Here is a 21,843-nt window from a genome sequence, read left to right as displayed (position 1 = left end):
TTGTAGTTATTTTGAAGTCATCTGCAGGTCTGTTTCTGTTGCCTGTTTTTCCCTCGTGGTCCTGTTTCTCCGTGTGCCTGGTAATTCTTGATTGAGTGCCAGGCGTTATAGAGAAGGTACAGAGGCTTCCCCAGAGGTGCTCGCCCCCTTCCTTGATGGGCCAGTGTGAAGGCAGATCACGTAAACCCTGAAGGGCTGAGCTGGCTGGGTCCTGCCTGCAGTCTTGGTGGAGCTCAGGCTTCTTGACTGACCCCTGTCCCTAGGGTCTGGCTGTCCAGGGCGCCTCGTTCTTGGCGAGCTCTGAAGCCCTATGTTTGCTTCCTCAACTCTATGAAACTTCTGAGAATTCTACTCTGCCCTTCAGTGGCTTTTTACTTAGGTTCTGAGTTTCCTGCCATGAGGCTTCTTGAGCTCAAGGATCTGAAGAATGCTCTAAAGGAGGAAAACCCCTGCGTGTGCCTCCCTTCTCCCTGGAGTCCCGATCCCTTGAGTCCCAGCCATGCTGTGTCTCTTCCGTCCCAAGAGAGCTCCAGAGGCCCTGCTGGCTTCTCCGCCTTTTAGCAGAAGCTGTTTGCCCAACACTAAGAATTGGCAAAAACTCAGGGGGATGGGGGGGGAGGCAGCTCCAGGAATGAACACTCACCTCCAGGTTCCCTTCTCCTCAGGAGAGCGTAGTTCTTCCACCAGCCACTCCCCTGTGGCTGGGCGTCCCAGCTTCGCTCTTGAGGAAGGGGTTAGAGTTTGCCAAGCAGAAAACAGCACCGTGGGTCACATTGGCTGGGTTAGACGCTGATGGACAGTGACCCTCCCAACGTCACGCTGGCCTCTCGAGCTTCCCTGAGGCTGCCAGGCCCAGCATATCCTCGGGGCTCAGCAAGCACTTGACCTGAGGAGGAGCACGGGCGGCGAGGCCAACATCCACAGGCTGGGGCTCTGGTTTCGGAAGAATTCCATTGTTGGGGCAGAAGCAAATCACCCAGTACACACGCACACACGCACACACGTGCACACATACCCTCTACCTCACAGCAGCGCGGAAGGCGGAACTGCTCAGGTTTCCTGAAGGAAGAGATTAAGACCCCGGGGAACATCCTGCATTTATTGTCACATCTATTTTTTATGATAACCTCTGTCCTCTTCCTGTGGGAGTCATCCAGAGCTGCTCTCGGCTCCCTCCTGGCAGGAAACTCGTACAGCCCCCGGCCCCACAGAGGGCGGCCCTCAAAGAGGTCAGCACAGCGGAGCCGAAAGAAGAAGGCTATTAACTGTTTCCTGGGACTGAGTCACCATGCTGCAGGGACCGTGACCAGAGAGGTCTGGTCCGCGAGGACACGGCTGCTGGGCTGCCCACCTCACCTGGGCCGGGCTCCTGCCTGCCATGGGCCCACCTGAGGGAGGGGCTGGTTTTCAGGTGTGTGGGCTTCCCCGTCTGCATCTGTCTGGGACCTAACGATGGGGTGGTGATTGTCTATGGAGACGGTGCTTGTGGGCTTGAATCCTGAATAGGACGGGTTCAAACATCCCCTAATCCAGGTGGTGCTGTATTAGCCTGAATTCAGAGGCTGTTTCTGTCTCTGACTTCCTTTCCTTACCTAACCTGTTAAAAGGAGGAGCATTTTCTATTCAGAAATTTACCAAAACACGTGGTTTAAACGGGTGTACCTGGCTCTTTGAGAGGTTGACAAATTAAAACCCATTTAATAATTCATTCACAAGACAAAGTGCAGGTGATCCGTTTCTTTCAGGATATCACGTGCGGCGGCTGTGCCGGGGCCTGTGTGGTTCAGGGTCTCCTGGTGTGAAGCGCGTGGCAGGGGCCGAAGCCGCGTCCAGCACCTGGCGGGCTCGCTTCCTGGGCTGTGAAACGGGGCGGGGCTGGTGCCTCTTTTGCTCAGGCTCCTGCGCGGGCTGAGTGGTCCCCACGGGTGCTCCGGACCCACGGCAGGGGTAGCGCGGCATCCGAACCAGGTCCGAAGGAGCCCAGACCTGCTCTTTCCTCCTGGGCCGCGGTGCCCGCTCACAGACGTCCGGCAGAGACGTCGCTGCAGGCTGGCAGGCTGACTGGCTCCCATGGCCCGCGGGCAGCGGCCACCAGGTTTCTCCGGGCAGAGTCTCCTTGTGGTCTGCTCGTGACTGGCCTCGAGCGGGGAGGCTCCCCCTTCAGGGACTCTCCCCGTGGCCTGCCCCGGCCCAGGCCACGTCCACAGAGACGGCTGGGTGTGTTTGCCATGTGACTCGCCGCCCCCGTAGGGCTCTCTGTCGTCCTTTCTCTCTGCAGACAGGACTAGGTGGCGGTGATCTGGGGCCTCTCCCATGGCTGGTGCCACGTGTCAGGGCGCACGGACACAGCTCCCCAGGCGGCACCGCCCTCTGGGCTCGCCGGGGTGGGCCTGGGGCCGAGACCCCTGCTGGGCGCCCCTTCTGTCCCCACACCGTGCTCCACTGGCCCTCAGGCTTGTGCGGGCAGGAGCCGTCTTTGCTGCTCTGTGTCCCGGGCCCCGGACCGGAGCACCCGCGCGGTATATCCGGTGTGATCATTGCTTTACCAGCGCGTGAATGACGCCCTCCTGGGCAGAGGCCGCGGGGCTTCCTGGCTGATTCGGCTCTGCCGTCAGGGCCGTGTGGGCAGAGACCCGGGTGCGGTGCCGGAGAAAGCAGGGACCTGCATGGGGGAAACAGGTGTCAAGGGTGGGCCTGAGGCTCGGGTGCGGCTGGAAGGGCGGCCTGGTCGCAGGCGTGAAGGGCCTTCTGTGCGTGTGAGAGAATTGGAATGCGTCCTGCAGGCAGCGGCAAGCCGTGAGAAAGCTTGTAAGTGGGGATTCGTGTTTTAGAAAGATGACTGGCAGCATCTGGGAGAGGCCGAGATGGCGCCAGTGCCGAGGTGGAGGTGGGGAGCCCACGTGGGACCCGCTTTGGCACCGCCAGCCGGGGACTCTCCACCTTGGCGGACACACGAGGCCCCTGCACATGAGCTGGTCCCCCGACGCACAAGCAGTCAGTTAGGCAACGCGTTGCGAGGAGGATACAGTAGGACAGTGGGTGGAGGGTGGCTGAGACTCTGGGGGCTGTCCCTGACTCCGGAGCAGAACCGAGAGATGAGAAGGGGCCGTGCAGACCCCCAGGCTAGGGCGCCAGGTGGGGAGGCCGGGGTCCAGCAGGAAGGAGGGAGGCTCCTGACCGGGGAGAGTGTCTGGGGGTCCCCAGCCAGGAGGGGCAGGGCAGCCTTCTGAGGACCACAGGCGGTGGGCTCAGAGCCTGTCCTGTGGGGTGTGAAGTCCCCGGCGGACCCCACCCCACGTGGCCACAGCCTCCAGGGGCGGCCGGCCTCCGCCCGGTGCCTTCTTACTGCTCAGAGACCCATGACTCAGGAAGCTGGGCTCAGAGACGACAGTCTGTTAATCCCTCCCCTCGACAAAGACGAGATTGCCCTGCATCCCAGCTCTGTTAATGACTCGCTTCGGGAATAAAGCCACCGTCCCGAAAGCCTCCGTTCTTTGTGCCACTTTCGTTTTTCTTGGAGTGTCACATTTTAGATCAGCTTCTGGGGATTAGATGCTGTTACAGTGGAGGAATCTTCTTTTTCAGTCAGTGAAGGGGTTACCACTGAGTGGCGTCATCCTTGGGTTTATTCTTCCTAGTCTGTTGCCTCCCTGTTCCGCTTCCCCAGAGAAAGCTCTGCTTAGGGTCCCGCGTGGTCATCTGTGCCAGCACCGCACGCCCTGTCCTCCCGAGAAGCAGCCCTGCCGAGGACTCGGGACAGTCGAGCGGTTATTGTGTAGGTCTCAGAGCCCCTCAGATCTGGGCCCCGTGCACGGGCTCCCGTCCCTTGGCGGCGACAAGGGCAGGGCTCTGCTGACCTCCCGGGACGCCGCACCGTCTCCGGGTGCCAGGTGCCACAGGACCAGGGCGGGGGTTCCCGGAAGGGTGATCTCTGCAGCCTCTGCGAGCACGTTCGTGAGAGGTTCGTGGTTACGTGTTAGCATCCCGACAGCCTCCGGGCCCCTGGAGGAAAGGCTGCAGGGTCTGAAGGGTCGGGGGCTCCACCCACCCCGTCCAGGAGCTCTCTGTCCTGAGGGTCCGCCTCCGGAGAAGCGGCGTGTGTGGTACGGGCTGGCCACGTGCCACCCTGGGGCTTCCCTTGCACTCACTGCACGGCTGTGGGTCCAGGCTGGAGGGGACCCTGGTTCTGTCGTCCAGGACAGGCCCCGTGTTCCTGGTGTGGTCAGGCCGCAGAGAATCGAGAGCCACCACTCCGAGGCTTCTCCACAGTCCAGTCTCTGGGAAGTTGAGGGTACGTACCCTGGGCCATGATTCCTAGGAACTCCTTAAAGTGTCCCCAGACCGTCACTCCTGCTGTTGCCCCCTGCCCCCGCCCAACGCACGCACAAACGAGGTGAGGCCGTGAGCCACCGTGTGGAGGCACCCCGAAACCACAGGGCCCGTGGGCAGCCCCGCAGTGCCGTCCCAGCTCGGTGCCGCCGCCTGGTCAGCTGGACCCCACTGACCGTCCATGCAGCGCTGCCGGCAAACCGACCCCCAGCTCCTACGAGAGACTCCTGGCGGGGTCGTGGCGCTCTGACTCTGGCTGCCCCACTCTTCTGTGAATTCCACGCGGTGGATGGACCGCCTTTCAGGCGTCTCGTGAGGACAGTTGTCCCACTGCCTGGGGGTTTCGCTTAAGCTGACACACGATGTCCCTCCCCACCTGTCCTGCAAGCAGCCTGACCGGTGAATTGGCTCATAGCGGTCACCTCGGGGTCCTTGGCCCCGGCAGGGCTGGCACTGTCCCCTAGGGCGTCACTGTCACAGCCCTGCTTTTGTCAGAGCCGGGCTGCGGGAACGTGCTGCCCCTTTCTTTCCTTTGACATTGTCTCCTTCGTCAGGTAAACAAGCTTCTACCTCAGGCAGGTACGAATTTCTAAATATGGGTTAGAAATATAAAATGGTTTAAAAGTAAAAGATTTGGTCACCTCGGTCCTAGATGAGAAAAATGTGTTTATGATACGTGGTTCCTTGTCTTAAGGACGACTGCTCAGATCTGGGAGTCGTTTTGGGAAGAGCGTGTATCTTGAGCGTGGCTCTGGGGTTCCCAGGTGACTGCATGTCCCCTGCCGTGTCTTGGGTGATGCAGGATGCTAGCCGCAGCCGTGGGCGCTGTTTCCGCCTGGACCTTGGTTTCTGGTGGCAGGACGGCAGTGCTGGCGTGAAGCAGAGGGGGCCCTGGTGTCCCTGTGATGCCCCTTCCTCTATGCCTCCCACTCTTCAGGGCCTCCCTCCCTCCCTCCCTCCCTCCAGGGACCGGGCATTGAGGCCCAGCACAGCCTGTGCCGTGCTGACCACTAGGTGATCTTGAGCCAGGTGTGAGCACTCCCGGGCAGGCAGCCCCCTCCGCCCTAACCCAGTCTCATGATGTCTAGTCCTCCAGACCCTGACCTGCATGGTAACTAGTCCTCAGGGCCCAGGCTGAAATCCCGGAAGGAGGACAACACCACGCGGTGAAACAAGGTGCGGCCGCGTCTGCTTGCCTGGCTGGAGAGTGTAGGGTGGGAACCATGGTGACAAAAGGCTCTTTGCTCTCAGGGTTTGGTGCTGTAGCTTCTGTGTATCAGCTCAAAACCATGTGCAGCTTAGTCCAAATGCCTGTTTAAGCACAGGCCAAAAGTCTGGTTGAAGCTATAACAGGAAAAATAGGATTTTTATAATACAAAGCTTGCCATTTGTCTTGGATATAAAATTTATGACACTTTCCGTATGGTAAAAATGACCAGTGAAGCTGTGTTTATTTCTTCAAAGGTAGCAGAATGCATCTTGAGGAATTAAGAAAAATTATGAAGGGTGATTGTGCAGCATAGCGAATCTCTGACACAGATTAAACGGAACCGTTGGGGAGGTGAAATGCATTCCAGAGAGGGCCGAGCAGTGCTGGGGCGGGTGGGGCAGCTGGGCTCCGGCTTCGCTTGGGGCCGACGTGGCAGGAAGTTGCCGGCGCGAGGCCCACGGGTCCACGTAGATGCCACAGCAGGACGGCCTGGGCGCCTCCCGTGCGGCGTGTGTGTGCTTGGCCTGTGCAGCGTGGGTCCCACACGACACCTCGCACAGTGAGCCCAGCCGGAGCAGGGGCCGCAGCTCCTGTGGGCGGGCGAGGCAGACGGGAGGGAGGCCCTGGCACTCGGCGGATGCTGCCTGTGGCCCAGGCACCTGGACGATGTCACCTCACTCGTTCTGTGGACAGGATCACGGGGAGTCGTGCCGTGAACGGGCTTCCCAAGGGGACGGCGCCAGTGGTCAGGAGAGGCCCGTTGCCCAGGCTGCCCCTGCCAGCCTCCCGCGTCCGCCGAGTCCACCCGAGGGGAGAGGGCATGAGTGCCGGGGTCTGGGCTTCCTCTGAAGGCTTGGGAAGCTCTGAACTGATGGGAGTGGACGTGTTTCAGGACAATGGCCCTGGAGGTAGCGGATGAAGTGTATTGAGCTCAGGCTGCCGTTCGGCCCTTGTGTGGTTGATTGTTGTTACGCCCGAGTGTCTCTGCCCTGATTCATGCTCGTTTCAGCCTGTTGTGCCAGCCTGTCTCTCAGTGTGTGTGCTTGCGTGTGCACGGCGGGGCGGGTGCATGCGCCAGGGGAAAGGAGAGAGGGTGCCCGTGACACCTGTGATTTGTGACCACGGGGAAGGCAAGGGTCACGTCCTTCCCGTTCCTGAGCAGCGATGGGACAGGTGGGGTGCTGGAGCCATACGGTTGGTCTCGTAGCAGATCCACCAGAATAGGCGTGCATTCCTTTGACTCTGTGAGCAAGTTGATTTCTATTTCAGACTTTTCAGAGAGAAGCATTTCTTTATTTGCTCGTAATTCAACAAAGATTTAGCTCCTACTTTGTGCACGTACCCATTTGCTTTGCATTCTACACCCACCGGTCTTCGTCCTGTCTAATTGTGTGTGTGCGTACAGATATACATAATAACTTGCAGTGCACTTGTAGAATCCATCCAGATCTATAACGTATGGATGTGGTGTCTGCACATTGTTTGATTTGCTATTTACTGTAGCACCTTGAAGTCATCAGTGATGAAAATATCCAGATGATTATGTATCTTTACAGTTTTTCAAAATGAAAAATAGTTTTGTCTTCTGATTAGAAAAATGATACATGAATATTGTAAAAAATCAAACGATGCAGAAAAGAATTAAAAAGTTAAAAAAGCCCAAATTTCGCCCTGCTTAAGTTGTGGTGACGTCACTCTGAGCTGAGCACACACACAGTTGGACATAAGTGGGCTCGTGGAAACACACGTCACCTCCCTCGTCCGCATTCTGTGGGCCTGTGTCCATGTCGGTAAATGTGCATTTACATGTTCACTTTTAATACTACATTGTTATTCTAGAGGGTCAGAATTTATGTAATCGATCACTTATTGATGAATCCTGGGGAGTTTTCTGATTTTTTTTTTACCAATATAATGATAACTGCAACAAATAGGTTTATCTGTCGTCATGCACTTATTTAAATCCTCGTAGAGGGAATTGTTGGGTCAGAGAACACACACACACACACAAACTGTGTATTTATATGTGTATATTCATGTGTTTACATTTTACTTACTGGCTGTCCAGAACAATGGAGGTCCTGTACCAATTTTCACTCCAAACGGTGATGCTGGACGGTGTCCGTTTCCCCAAGCACAGGATTTTAACAATATTTCTAGAAAACGTCTTTGCCAATCTCACAACCAAAACCAAACAAACAAAACCTCTCTTTTTTTTTTTAATTTTATTTATTTATTTATTTATTTATGGCTGTGTTGGGTCTTCGTTTCTGTGCGAGGGCTTTCTCTAGTTGCGGCAAGTGGGGGCCACTCTTCATCGCGGTGCGCGGGCCTCTCACTATTGCGGCCTCTCTTGTTGCGAAGCACAGGCTCCAGACGTGCAGGCTCAGTAGTTGTGGCTCACGGACCCAGCCGCTCCGCGGCATGTGGGATCTTCCCAGACCAGGGCTCGAACCCGTGTCCCCTGCATCGGCAGGCAGATTCTCAACCACTGCGCCACCAGGGAAGCCCAAAACCTCTCTTTTTTAAACTCCCTCATTTCTTCCAGGATCAGTGAGGTTAAACCCTTCCAGAAATTACTAGCTGTTTGCATTTCTTCTTTTGTGAACTACTTACTTATGGCTTTCGCCCTTTTTTCCTTATTAATTCTTTTTAAAAGGTCTTTGTGTGACGGTGTTATTAATCTTTTATTTCTGTTGTGACTATTTTTTGAGTTTAATTTTTGCCCTTTGGAAGTTGATGGGGGGATAGGGACCCAGTGCATTTTTGCTGTTGTTAATTTTTCTGTTTGTGACTTAGGTTATATCACAAAGGCCTTCCTTACCACCATACCCATATTTTTAGGACGAGTACCGCTATGACTTATTCCCCGCTAAGGCGTGCTCCAGATGACCCCACTGTGGTTTCTTAGGTGTGGGGTGTGAAGTACAGATGCACCTTGGTTCTTTCCCAAATGGGGAGCCCTCTGTCCCATCAGCAGTGATGTAAAAGTCCACCCAATCCTGCGCTAACGTCCTTGGGTCTGTTTCTGGACTCTTTTCCGGGGCCAAGCCTGCACGTTTTAGATATGTATAAAACATATTATGCAGCTACACTAATTTAAAATATTAAATATCCATCAGAGCAAGTTTTCTACCTTGGTGACCTTTTTCCAACATGCTTTTTCAAATGAATTTAGAATCACTTTGTCAAACTTTCCCTACCCCACTCCCAGCTGGAAGAAAAAAAGGAAAACCTGGTGGGCTCTTTTTTGGCATAAATACATCCTTTTGAATACATTCAGTCCTCTCAAACTGCCGTCCTTGTTGTGTTTTATTTTGCCTTGTTTTGAAATAATTTCAAACCCATAGAAAGGTCACAAGAATAAGAACTCTTGCCTTAAGCCAGGTGCCCGATTGGTCATGCTAGAGTCTGCGTCCTCACCGCCTCCCTCTGGACAAAAACGCTGTCTCTTCCTGACGTGGTGACCTGTTGCCACTAAGTACTCTAGTCCAGCGTGTACCTCCCAGGACCGTCCTCCGTGACCACACAGAGCTCTTCCGGTCGGGAAACCCTCGCTGACTCAGCCGCAGACCACAGGCACGCCCCGCGCTGCCCGCCGCAGCCCTCTCCTTTCTGGCCCAGGAGTTTGTGCTGCAGCTCCGTGACCGTCAGTCTCCAGTTGGGACAGTTCCTTGGTCTTTCTCTGTCTCTCGTGACCTTGACACTAGTCTAAAAGGGTACAGGCCTCTCCTTCCGAAGGGCGACCCCAGCCTGGGTCCGCCCGATGTTTCCTCGTGGCCAGCCTCAGCCCGTGCGTTCCTGGCAGGAAGGCCCCCCAGATGGTGCCGTGCCCTTCCTGGTGGGTCCCATCCCTCCACTAGGGGTGTGGACCGTGACCCGGTCACGGTGGGTCTGCCTGGTCCCTCTGCACAGGCTGTGTCCCTTGTGCTTGATCCCGGCTGTGCGGGAGGCTCTCCAGGGTGTGTCCAGGTCCTGATCCCTCAGCCTCGGCCTCCAGGGACTACTGTCCCCTGAACCAGCCACCACAGTCGGGGTGGCCCATGGCAGTTGTTGACTTCCGTCGTTTCCTCTACATTTATGAATTGGATTAAAGGGAGAGTTTCCCTTCTCCCCCACTTAGGTGTTCGTTTGTTTGTTTACGTTAGGAAAGAGTCAAGGAGTCACAGTGCCTTGCTGGGTTGTAATAAATTCCCTCGTTTATGTTGTTGTTCACGTGGTCCAGGATTCTGCCTTCAGACAGACTCTTCTGTCCTTTTGATGTGTGGCTTCACGCTCTGAGTGGCCTTCACTCTCTGGCACGGGTGTTCCGGCCCCCGCCCTGGAATCAGCCACGTCTCCAGTCTGTTCTGTTTACTGCAGAGTGGTGCTTAGAAACCAAGGTCTGGGCGCTGGGCGTGCCTGCTGCTGCTGGGGTGTCAGTGTTTCCAGGTGCTCCCGCACAGGCGTGCACGTTTACGTGTGTGAGTTTACGCACACTCACGCGTACGTGTGTCTGAGCACGTGAAGTTGACACGGGTTCCCCGGGTTCCGGCTCTAGGGTTCTTGCAGCTTCTCCGTGTTTGGAGTTCCCTCCTCGACGGGCCTGGCTCCCTTGTCCTCCGCGTGCTACACCCTCACTTGCTCCATCACTGACCTTTTGTGCTCAGTGTAAACCGCCCTCACCGCTGCTCTGGCCGCTTCCCCGCCCTGGGCTGCACCGCGCACTCCCTGCGGCCCCTCCGGCAGGAGGGCAGGAGGGCGCCCACCCTCGTGCTTTGTGCTCGGTGACTCCAGGCTGACGGGAAGCACAGCAAGCCCAGCGCTGCACGGCTGGGGGCCGCGTCCCTCCGCCTCCCGGCTTTGGCTCCCCCTCCTCGGATCAGGTGGCGTCAGGGTCTCGCTGGGCTCCGGGGACCGCAGGCGACTCGGATGCTGCTGAGGGTCAGCTGTGGTTCAGAGCGTAGCTGAGGGTGAGGAGGGGGCTGACCGTCCCGGTGCTTCCTGCACGGAGACTCCGGCCCCTCCCCGCCCTCGGCGACGTGTGAGGTGCATGGATGGGTGACGCCCTGAGGCCCTTTGCACCCCTTGTGTCGGCGACAGTGGACGGGGGTGTGGCCCACAGAGCCAATCAGCCCCAGCATCCAGGGACGCCCCTCAGAACACCGTGGGTCAGCCAGGTAAAGGCCCCTGTGGTTTCCAAATGTGCTGGGAAACCGTAGAGCGGGGGACGGACCTGCGAAGACCCCACCGCGCCAGCTCTGCACTAATCTGTTTCTTCACTAAGATTATGTGTCAGGTTTCAGCTGAGGACACATTTCTGCAGGCTGAGGGGGGAAAGCTGCGTGGCGGGTGGAGGGTTAGGGTCTGGTGGGCCGGCGGCGGGCAGGGCTTTGGGAAGGGTCTGAGTCAGCGGACGCAGGGGCCGGGTGGGAGGAGGCCCCGGGGAGGCAGTTCCTGTGACGACAGGAGGCCTGTGCGGGCCGGACGCAAGGGCCGGGCAGGACCAGGGGTGGGGGGTGCCCAGGGGCTCCAGGCTTCAGCTTCGGTCCCATCACAGAGGGGATGGGGGACACCCCAGCCTCAGAGTCACTGCAGGGACGGCCCAGGGTGGAGCAGCTGTGCCTGCTCACGTCACCGGGGGTATTTCTGCCTGAGTCTCACCCGACGGCGTCGGGGGTTAGTTCCTGCCTCTGTCCCTGTGTCCCCTGTCACCAGAGCACACCACACCACACCACAAGCCTATTCGGGGGCTGGGAAATGCTGGCCGTCCTGCACTGAGGCTTATGGTCTCCGCCGACCTAACTCTGCCGCGTGTGGAGGGCTGTGTGGTCCGGCCCAGCCCAGAGGGAGGCTCCTTGGTTTGTTGGTTTCCAGTCGACACTGAGCTCCTGGCTGCTGCGAGGGTCCCACCCCCGGGGCTGGGCACAGGAAGGGTCCCCCAGGAAGTGGAGTCCGTCCAGAGGCAGCTGGAGAGCAGGCCCAGGGCCACCCACAGGCCACAGAGGCAACAGGCTGGACCAGGCGGACATCTGGACGGTCAGGGGGAGACTGTCTCCCTGGGCTGGGTCATCTGCTGAGCTCGGCGTCGGCGGGGACCCTGGACGCAGAGGTAGTAAGCTGGTCCCTGCCCGCGGGGCACTCCCGGTCCAGTGGGGCCACTCCGCGCAGGTTTGGCTCCAGCCGCCGGGTGCCCTTGTAGGTGTGAGCCGTGCCAGCCCCTCGTGGGTGAGCAGAGGTGACACAGTCGATCGGGGACACTTGGCTGCAGTCAGAGGGGACGGGAGGACGGAGGCCGGCAGTGAGTGCACGCAGGACCTCGGCCCACACGGTGCCTGTGATGGCAGCCTGCTACCAGGACACCAGCCAGCACCCCCCCGGAAGTGCCCCTGTGCGGCACCTTGAAGGGCGGGCGCATCCCGGGGGCTGGGAGCCAAGGGGCAGCCTGGGGAGTCGCCCCTGCCGTGTCACGCCCGCCGCAGGAGAAGCCTCAGTGTGGCCTCGGCCGCTCCGTGCACTGTGGACCGGCAGGCAGGAGGCCTGAGCCAGTGTTTGTGGCACCGTGCTCTTCCTGGGGCCAGGGCCCTGCAGCAGAGGGACGTGGGCCGGGGTCCCTGCGGGGTCTGGGCCTCGGTGAGACCTTACATGAGAGCAGGAGGTGCCGGCCCGTCCCTGGGCAGCAGGCAAGTGGCCGGGCCTGCACGGAGAGGAGGGGGCACAGCAGGGCTTGGAGAGGCCCCCCAGGTGTGTCACAAGGAGGTGGGGGAGGCAGACTGGGGGCGACACCAGCCAGCAGGTGCCGTGGCCCAGGAGACAGGGAGGCCTCGGGGAGGGGAAACAAGAGGATGCCGGCAGACGGGGTCCCGGGGGTCCTCAGGCGCTGCTGCTGCCGCCCCCTCCCCTGGAGCCTCCAGCCCCCCGGCCACTGAGGGACCGTGAGGAACGGCTCTGCGGCCCCAGTGGTCCTGGTGTGGCCCTCTTCGGACCCCCGCGACCCCCGCGACCCACGCCTCCTTGGGCTGCGTCCACCCCACACGTCTGGTGAATCGGGAGGCTCCTCGGGCGGGACGTGTGCTTCCCCTGCGGCTTCTTCGCAAAGGACCAAAGCCAGGAGCGGCCTCCCTGTGCCGTGCACGTGTGCGCCTGTGCACGTGTGCGTGCGGTGGCAGTCCCAGGGAGGAATCCTGTCACTGGCTAAGCAGCCGTGGGGGCCACTTTGCGCTTCGTTTCCTCGGGACCAGAGCTCTGCTAGGCCTGGGCTCCCAGAAGAGCGGCCCCCCGGGGGGGTCCCGTGGGGCCTCTGGCGACGGCGCGTCTCTGGGCCCCACCCGCCCGGGCTGAGTGGCGCGTGGTCGGCAGCGGCCGGCGAAGCGGGTCCTCAGCGAGCAGCTGGTCTCGTCGGCCCCTGGGCCCTGGCCGGGCCGCCGCGGAGCCTGCCCCGCGGCTCAGCTGGCCCTGACAGAGATGGATGTGCAGCTCCGTGGAGCCCCCGCACCTCGCCCCCGAGCCGTGGTAGAAAGCCTGCTCCGTGCGTTCACCCCCGCCAGCGCGTCTCTGAGATGAAGTGTCAGGAGGATGTCTGATGGCCCAGTTCCACACCAGCGGTGGTAATGGGAGAAGGCTGAGGTGATGAGATGTCGGTCAGTGAAGCAGAGCCCACAGAGGGACGTGCTTGACGTCGCACTCGGGCCCGTGAGCAGCCGGGCCTGTGTGAGCTCGGAGGGGGCCCGGCCCCGCGCTGGCCGGTGTCGGCCCTTCCAGTTGGCAAACTTCTGGCTCCCCTGGGAGCCTGAATCCCATGTGTCTTTTGCTTCTTCTCTGTACCCTTGGTTCTTTCTCCCTTGGAACTTTGGGGGAATTTTCCAGACTTGGAGTGGAGCTAAATGGACACAGCGTGGAACCAGATAACCGGGCTCTTATGCTGGCTCCGTCTCTCGCTGTGTGGCCTTGGGCAGGTCACCTGACCCCCCTGACACTGGTGTCTCCACCTGCAGGATGGGCTGCTGTGCCGGGTTAGGACCTGGCAGGGGCTGGTCCTTAGCATGACCTGGACCTCAGGCCCGGCCTGAGATGCAACCTGGGACGAGAGGCCTCCCACCTGAGCCATTTACCGCAGAGCCTCTGTCACGCAAGATGCGTGTTTCTGTCTGTCAGGGGTGACTGGTGAGCCGTCTGCCTCCCGCTAACTTCTGCCCAGCCGGCACTCGGCGCTTTCCTGCGGGGCTGGCTGCGTGCTTCCCGGGGCTGCTGTGGCCCACAGCCGCTCTCTCTGAAGCTGGAGGGCTCCCGGGCGTTTGTCCAGCTCCTGGTGTCACCGGGAGGCTTGGCATCCTCGGCCTGTAGGCGCATCACCGCAGCCTCTGCCTCCGGCGTCACGTGGCTTCACCTCTGGTCTGTGTCCGCGGTCAGTGTCTCTCCTCCTCTTAGGAGGACACCAGCCACGTTGGATCAGGGCCTCCCTGCCCGACCGTGACCCCATCCTGACTAACTGTACCTGCCAGGACCCCATCTCCAATCAAGGTGACATGCTGAGGCTCCAGGAAGGGCGTGTTTTGGGGGAGGCGCCCCTACCCGCTGGCCTTCACGTGCGCAGCGGGTTCCCAGGACCTTGGCTCCACACCTTGCCGCAGACGCCCCTTCCGGGCCGGCACAGCCGAGCGTCTCAGCTTTGCCACAGGAGAGCTGAGAGCAGTTCCCAGCCGCGGACCGAGAACTTCAGGCGGCGTGAGGGTCCGGTTCCCTGGGGCCGGGGCCGTGGCCGTGTCTTCCCTGCAGGGGTGTGGTTTCAGCCCTGTCCCTTTCACTGGGCTCCCCCAACCCCCATGCGGACCACCCCTGCCCTTGGGGGGAAGGAGGGCAGAGCCGGGAGTGAAGGGGAGGTGCTGGGGGCTGCAGAGGGCAGGTCCCTCCCCAGTGGCCTTGGTGGCCTTGCTGTGTGACTCGGGTGAATGATGGGTGAGCATGTGCAGTGGTTGTTTCACGAAGCTGTGTCCCCCTCCGTCCTGGTGCCCTCGCGGCAGGGTGGTCCTCCAGGCCACGCCCATCATGGGCTCCCCCGCAGCTCCGAGCCTCCCCGGGCCCTGCGCCCTTGTGGGGACAGACTGGCCTCGGACGGGGGACCTCTCGAGTTCAGCAGGGGGAGAGCAGGGCCAGAGAGAAGGGAAGGACGCGGATAGGAGGGACTGCTTAGCACAGGGTCCAGCGAGCTGTAATCGCCCCAGAAATGGGTTTGTTAACCTCCTTGGAGTTGTGGAAACCCGTGGGCTGCTTTATGTTCTAGGACAATCAGTGCTCGCAGTGGAGAGGGTGGGCTATGGGGGTGTCGGGGACAACGTGCCCAGCGTACGAGGTGCAGGAGGAGGAGGGTGTCGGGCCCCTGTGGACGCCCACTGGGCCGCTCGTCCCGCAGAGACCACACTGGCCGTGAGTCTGGCGCAGAACTGTGGGAATAGCGGGGGCCCCACGTGGGGCTCGGGGGGCATGCGTGGAGGGAGAGCGCTAGTGGAGTGGAGGGAGAGCGCTAGTGGAGTGGAGTCAGAACGGGGCCTCCAGCCTCCAGGGTCAGGTGGGCTGCGATGGGCCCCTGTGCAGGAAGAGCCTGTGAGGCTGGACCAGGGGAGTGGGAGCAGAGCCCTGGGCAGAGCCTCTGGGAGAAGAGAGCGGGCTGGGGGCGGGCGGGTCAGGAGCAGAAGTGGTTTGGGTTTGTGGTCTTCTTAGACTCTAAAAAGGTGAGGTGTCTTCAGCAGAGAGCGGAATAGCGAAGGTACGAGAGGGAAAGGCCACTGGGAGAGGCCACCCAGGTGCTGGGGGAGAGACGGGGTGGCTGATGGGGTGCCTTGGCCCTGCAGAAGGACCTCCTCTAGGTAGGAGGCAGGGCTAGTGAGGCTGGGATGCCAAGGAGGGGTGTCTGTGCCCTTAGGGTGCTGGTGGCCCTTGGGGGGCAGGGGGACGGGGAAGCAGACCCCAGACTGTGTGGGGAGTGGCACGGAGGGCTCAGGAGAGCTGGGCCCCAGGGCCTGAGCACCAGAGGGGGAGGAGGCCCTTCTGGAAGGGTCACTGTGGCCTGGGGGCAGCTGCTCTGGGAACCATGCAGAACTGCAGCCGGCAGGGGGTGCAGAGGAGGCAGGACACGGGCGGGTTTGGCCTCCGCGGACCCGAGCCAGGGGCCAAGAGGAGCGAGCGTCTGCGGGGACTGAAGGCCTCTGGGGAGGAGGGATGGAGGAGGGGAGGCAGGAGGAGGAGCGGTGGCCTCTAGAGCAACCCAGGTGGGGTGGGTTAGGTCCAGGGAGAGAGAGGATGACCGTCCCTGCTGTTTGGGAGTTGCAGTGGATACATCTGCGGTTTTCAGTTAGATTGGAGAGAAGCAGGAACGTTATAGTTAGAAGGTGAGAGGGAGACATCTATGATGGCGGGGGAGGGGGAGGCATCTAGAACGAAGGAGGTGGGGGAGGCATCCAGAACGAAGGAGGGGGAGGGGAGGCATCTGGAATGAAGGAGGGGGAGGGGAGGCATCTAGAACGAAGGGGGGGGGGAGGCATCCAGAACGAAGGAGGGGGAGGGGAGGCATCCGGAATGAAGGAGGGGGAGGGGAGGCATCTAGAACGAAGGAGGGGGGGGAGGCATCCGGAACGAAGGAGGGGGAGGGGAGGCATCCAGAAGGAAGGAGGGGGAGGGGAGGCATCTAGAACGAAGGAGGGGGGGGAGGCATCCAGAACGAAGGAGGGGGAGGGGAGGCATCCAGAAGGAAGGAGGGGGAGGGGAGGCATCCAGAACGAAGGAGGGGGAGGGGAGGCAGCCAGAACGAAGGAGGGGGAGGGGAGGCAGCCAGAACGAAGGACGGGGAGGGGAGGCATCCAGAACGAAGGAGGGGGAGGGGAGGCATCCGGAACGAAGGAGGGGGAGGGGAGGCATCCGGAAGGACTCCTGGCTTCTGACTAGGTGGGTGACCGGAGTGGCAGGGACGCCACTCACCAAGATGGAAACTAGGTGGGAAGTGGGTTCCTTGGCGCTTGATGGTGAACGTGGTGAGGAATTGGCGGGTTGGGGGTGACATGCTAGGCTGGAAGTCTCCAGGGACCCGGGGGGGGGGGGCCAAGCGTTGGAGTTTGGGGTGTGTGTTGTTGGGATGGACTGGGGTTGGCCCTGGGGGGAGAAGTTTAGGGTGTTTGGGGCAAAGGAAAGGGAGGAGGGCCCTCTGTGCCCACGCAGGTGGGGAGGGCCGGGTTCCCAGCGCGGGGTGCCTGGCAGTGAGAGAGACATGGTCGGTCTCCCGAAGCTGGCAGGAGGCAGCGGGCAGTGGTCAGGCGCGCCCAGGGCAGCTCTTCCCTCTGCCTGGTTGGTGGGCAGTGTTGGTTCCTGGACAGAGGGAGGAGAGGGTTGATTCCTGGCTCGTGTGAGCCTTTTATCACAACTCTCATCCTGGAAACGTGTCACTTCCACCGGGGGGTAGAGCTCGGTTCACAGGTGGCACTGGGGTCATGGTTTCCATTCCCAGAGGTGACCACGGTGCCGAGGCCAGCTGGCCTGTGTGAGACCCTCACTCCCCACAGCGCCTGGTGGTCTTTGCGCCTGTCACTGTGCAGCCCTGAGGGCCGTCGGGGAGGCGGGCTGGAAGCTGGGTCCCTGAGTACCTGTGACACTGCCAGATGGCAGCCGTGTGGGTGTTGAGAACTGACCCCACAAGCCGATCCTGGGCTGCTGTGCGCAATGGGCCCTCCTTGCCCCCTGACCCTGAACTCACAGCAGGACGTGGCAAAGCCCCCAAAACCTGTGTGCCCCCCCACTGGCCCACAGGGCACCTGCTTGGGGTCTCTTGGCTCCTTGGAGAAGGGACACCACGATGGGTGCCTTAAGATTCCTGAGAAAGGAGCACCATCCGGGCCTGGGTGAGCCGTGAGCTGTGAAGCACAGGTCAGACGGGGCCCATCTTCCAGCCGACACCTGGGCCCAGCCCCAAAGCCTCCTGTCGTCGCTCTCGTCTGCCAAATGCCCACCCCGTTCTCCGCCCGCCACACCTGCCCTGCCCCCCTCACTCTGCAGGCTCCTGTCTGGCGTCTCAGCCCCTCGTGCAGAGGAGGAGAGTCTGGCAAGTAAGGGGCGCTGACCTCTGAGGGGGCCAGCGTTCACCCCCCAGAGCCTCCCAGACGGGAATCCTAACATGTCCCTCAGCTGGGGCGGCAGGACTACTCTCCGTCCCTGGAGAGGTCACTGCCCTGGGTACCTTCTCTGTGTGTCCAAGCAGCCTATAAAGCCTGAGCTGTTTGCATGCAGTGGACGGGGTTGCCGCGGCCCCAGCTGTGTGACCCAGCCTCGCCTGCTCCCTGCCCCGTCCCATTCACGGCCGGTTTGCAGGCAGACAGGTGAAATTTCTTGTGACTGACATTTTCCTGACACCCTGTCTCCTCGTGTTGTCGCTGACAAATGCCAGAGCAGAGGGGCGTCCACAGGCCCACGGGTGGCCCTGGTGTGAGGGGCCGGATTCTGCTCGGCTCCTCCCTCTGTTTCTCCTGAACTGGGAGCCCACTGGGTGCTCTGCGAGGTTTGCCCTCAGAACGCACAGGGGCCCTGGTCCAGGGACCTGAAGACAGAAGGTGGGGGGCAGAGTTAAGAAGCCGCTGCTCTGCCCATTTACAGCCAGCGGTGAGTCGCTTCTGCCGTCGGTCTGGAGAGGGTGCGGCTCCAGGACGAGCCCCACACCACTGGCCAGGCTGCCGGCCGTCCTGCCCGCGGACGCCTCTTTCCATGAGACCTGCAGCTCCGACAGCTCTGCTGGCCGCACCCTCAGGGGCCACGGGTGGGAGCTGTTCATGGGGAGCGGGGCTGGATGGGAGCTGCAGCTCCAGGGGCCGCGGGGCCAGGGGAGCAGGAGGCCCGTGTGGGAGGACGGCAGGCGGGTGCCAGGACGGAGCCCGAAAGATGGGGCCTCGGGGGCTCCCCGCCAAGGGCAGGTGGGGACGGAGGAGCCCAGAGGGAAATGCAGAGGGAGCTGTTTCCAGGGGAGGGCAGCAGAGAGGAGATGCCCGTCCGGAGGCGTTTAGAAGACCCACCATTGGACGTGCCCGTGTCAGAAAGGTCTTGAACGCGGAGGGAGGCGCATCCTGCAAGCACTGGGCAGCCAGGCGGTCACCCCACTACAGCGGCAGACGGAAGCCAGTGAGGGGACCCCAGGGCCCGGGAGGAGAGGGTGGGCCCGGGAGCCCGTCTGTTCTCCCGTGCGAAGGTCAGCGCCGAGGAGAGACACGTGTCCTCCTCAGGTAGGGAGCCTCCGAGCCCGTCTGCACGGTGCAGGCAGGAGCAGGGCCGCGTGGGGCTGTAGGGCCGCTGCGTCCCCTGGATGCGCCCTCAGGACCCGGTGGAATCCCGGGTGGCGGGCAGGGCCTTGTGGGGAAAGGGGGCCGTTTCTCCCACCACAGCCTTGACCTTCGGAGCCGTGGACCTCAGCGTAGGCGTGGCGGCTGCTCCGCCCCCGTCCCCCCTGCCTCCTGCCTGTTCAGCTTGTAAACCATCAGTTCTGTCCAAGCCACGGATCTTAGCTGATCACGGTCACTCCCTCGTCAGGGATTGTCTGGGGGTGGGGGGCGGCGGTGGGAAGGGAGGGGGCTGCAGTGTGTGGTCAGCAGGCCTGAGGACCAAGCCCACACGTGGGGCCCGGGGTCCCGTGGGCATCGCTGCCGGGATGGTGGCGCCGGGCGTGTCGGCCGCAGATGGGTAACGAGAGCCGCTGAGCCCTCCGTTCCTGGTCTTAAGGGATGGATGTGGGTGGTTGAGTTGCGTTAAAACCAACGTTCCAGCCCAGCACCTGCTGCAAGGCTGGACTTCTGAAACTAGATCCGGGGCCGGGGAGCTGTCGACCTGCAGGCCCCGGGTGACAGGAGCAGGGGTCCTTCCACTGCCGAGGCCTCCCCGGCGCCCGAGCTTGGGAGGGCAACACGGGGCCCAGGCTTAGCCGCGGCTCCGAGGTTCCTGGTGGACCTGCCAGAAACCGTGGAAACCCTGTGAGTGTGTGTCCCGGAGCCCCTGCATCCTAGTGTGGGACCTGGGCCGGCCACCTGCCTCCTCGTCCTCTGCTGCCTGGTTTGGGGTTGGGGCGGGCGGTGAGAGATGGCAACCCCGCCCGGAGCTGCGAGGAGCAGGGGCCTGAACACGTGAACACAGGAGCTCGGGGGCGTGAGTGCATGTGCGTGTATATATGTGCACGTGTGTGAGTGTACAGCTGTGTGCACAGGTGTGTGTGCATGCACACGTGTGTGCACGCATGTGTGAGTGTGAGAGGGTGCGTGTACAGGGGAGCATGTGTGAGGTCCGGAGAGAGGGGAGGGTGGGAGGGGCAGCGGGCGAGGCGTCAGGAAGAAGACCCCCGTGACGGACTTGAGAATAAGCTTTATTTCCCTTTTCCATCTTTGTTTCATATTTTTAAAAAGAGAACATAAAATCATTCTTCAAATGAATACGTTTAGAGTCTAGTTTTAGGCTCTGAACCTACCTTGATAAACAAAGAAAGAAAAAATAGTAAATTCCTCTAAAATGCTGCAGTGATATTCTCTAGGAAGTGACAGTCTGAACACCTTAGTTTTTTTTAAACATTTTGTGGTTATCCAGTTTTCCTCATCGTGCATGTATTAGTTTCAAAATCAGAAAAACAGCTTTGTGGGAGACGATGGTGGCCCACACCCGGGGCGGGAGGTGCCCTGGAGGCCTTGGGCGGGCGGGGTCCCCCAGGGCCACCTCGGCCCCTCTCTGGGGGGTGACCGGACACCGCGGCCCCCATGCCTGGCCCGTGGCACTGCCCCAGGCTGCCTCCTCCTCTCCGCAGGCCCCGTAGGGTGGAGCCCGTGTGCTCGGGGCTGCAGGCCCAGATCCTGCGCTGCTACCGCGAGCACCTGCAGGAGGTGCTGCTGTGTGCGGACCTGGTCAAGGCCTACCAGCACTGCGTCGGCTCAGCGCACAAGGTAGGCGTCAGCTGCGGCCTCCCGCCCGCCCTGGGCTCCACGGCGGTGGGCGGGGAGGGGGTCTGTGGGTGCCGCTAGGCCAGGTCCGAGAGCAGCTCTGGGTGAAGTCAGGCCCTGCTGTCCGGGGTGGCCACCGGTCCTGACCTCTGGGCAGCAGGGGGTGGAGAGGCCAGGGTGCAGGGTAGGGGTCGTGGAAAGGGCCAGGCTGCCCTGTGGAAGGGGGAGAGCTGAGGGGGCAGAGGGCAGCCACTCCCGCGCTGGCCTGACAGGGCCCGGCCTTTGGTGAGTGGAGGTGGTCATGGTTGTCCGGGTCCCACGCGCTCCCCAGCCCCATGTTGGGGGGCACTGCAGGCTGTCCTAGAGGCCCTGCCCTGAGGCGTGGTCCTCCTTCCTGACCCTCCCTGCCAGGTCCCCAAGGTCCCAGGCCCCGCCAGTCTCCCCTCAGGAGCCTCCGGCTTTAAAGGGTCCCTAAGAGCACTTTGCTCCTGGGAGCTGCCGGGCAGCAGGGAGGGAGCAGGTCAGAGACGCAAGGCTCCTCCCCAGGGCTGCTGCGCGAGCTCCAGCCCCGCGAGGTGCTGTGTCCCACGCGCCAGCGCCTGGGTGTGAGGGCTCTCCAGGCGGTTTCACTCTAAGCTGAGAAGAAGAGAACAGAGGGGAGACCTCGTGGGGCGAAGGAGAGCTGGGTCTCTGGGCCAAGACCGTGTGCACAGGGTGCAGGCGGGAGGCTGGCGGCAGGCCACGGGCACGTGCTGTGTGGGCACCGGGCACAGAGGTGAGGAGGCCCCGTGCAGGCCTGGGGACCCACGGGGCAGGACCCTCTCCATGAAACGGGCCCTCGTGGAGCAGAGCCTGGGGGACACGCGCGCTCCCGGTGGACCTAATCTCTGTCCTCCTTTGTAGGGTTGACGCAGGCCCACTCCGGGCCTGGCAGCGACTTGGAGCCTGAAGAGGGGACCTGTTGTGGGACCACAGTCCAGAGACCGCAGGCGCCGGCACCCCTGCTGGCACCTCCGACGCCCCCGTGCTGGAGAAGTAGCGTGTGTGCCCCTGTCCGCAGACAAATAAAGCAGGCGTCCTTGTCTTCAGTCGTGTCTGGGCTGCCAGGCGGGCCTGCTGCCACCTCCGTGCCTGGAGCGTGGCCCCAGGTCAGGCTGGAGGACGGGCACCCACCAGCGCCAGTGGGGCAGGCGGGTGCGGGCCTAGCCGTGCCCAGAGCGGGCGGAGGTGCGCGAGGGGAGCAGTTCCTCGTCGGGGCGCAGCAGGGGAGCAGGCCAGCTTCCTGACAGGCTGAGCTTGAGTCCAGCGCCGGGTGGAGGGCTCCCGGGCAGCCAGAGGCTGGGAGAGTGGGAGCCCAGATGGGGGCCGGGGGCGGGGCAC

General features: G+C 61.5%; 1 protein-coding gene across 1 annotated transcript in view; it reads left to right on the top strand.

The window, feature by feature from the left end:
- The window catches only part of CHCHD6 (coiled-coil-helix-coiled-coil-helix domain containing 6), a 131,130-nt gene extending 109,579 nt beyond the window's left edge, over positions 1–21,551 (top strand). The window contains exons 7-8 of the mRNA XM_036867806.1: positions 20,331–20,466; positions 21,367–21,551. Coding sequence (XP_036723701.1) covers positions 20,331–20,466; positions 21,367–21,372 — 142 coding nt within the window. The 3' untranslated portion in view covers positions 21,373–21,551. The remainder of the gene's footprint in view (positions 1–20,330; positions 20,467–21,366) is intronic.
- Positions 21,552–21,843: the final 292 nt, after the last annotated feature.

Source organism: Balaenoptera musculus, chromosome 11 (assembly GCF_009873245.2).
Source record: "Balaenoptera musculus isolate JJ_BM4_2016_0621 chromosome 11, mBalMus1.pri.v3, whole genome shotgun sequence".
Classification (NCBI taxonomy): Eukaryota; Metazoa; Chordata; class Mammalia; order Artiodactyla; family Balaenopteridae; genus Balaenoptera; species Balaenoptera musculus.
Note: the sequence above shows the minus strand (reverse complement) of the source record. Positions and strands in the feature narration are given on the sequence as shown.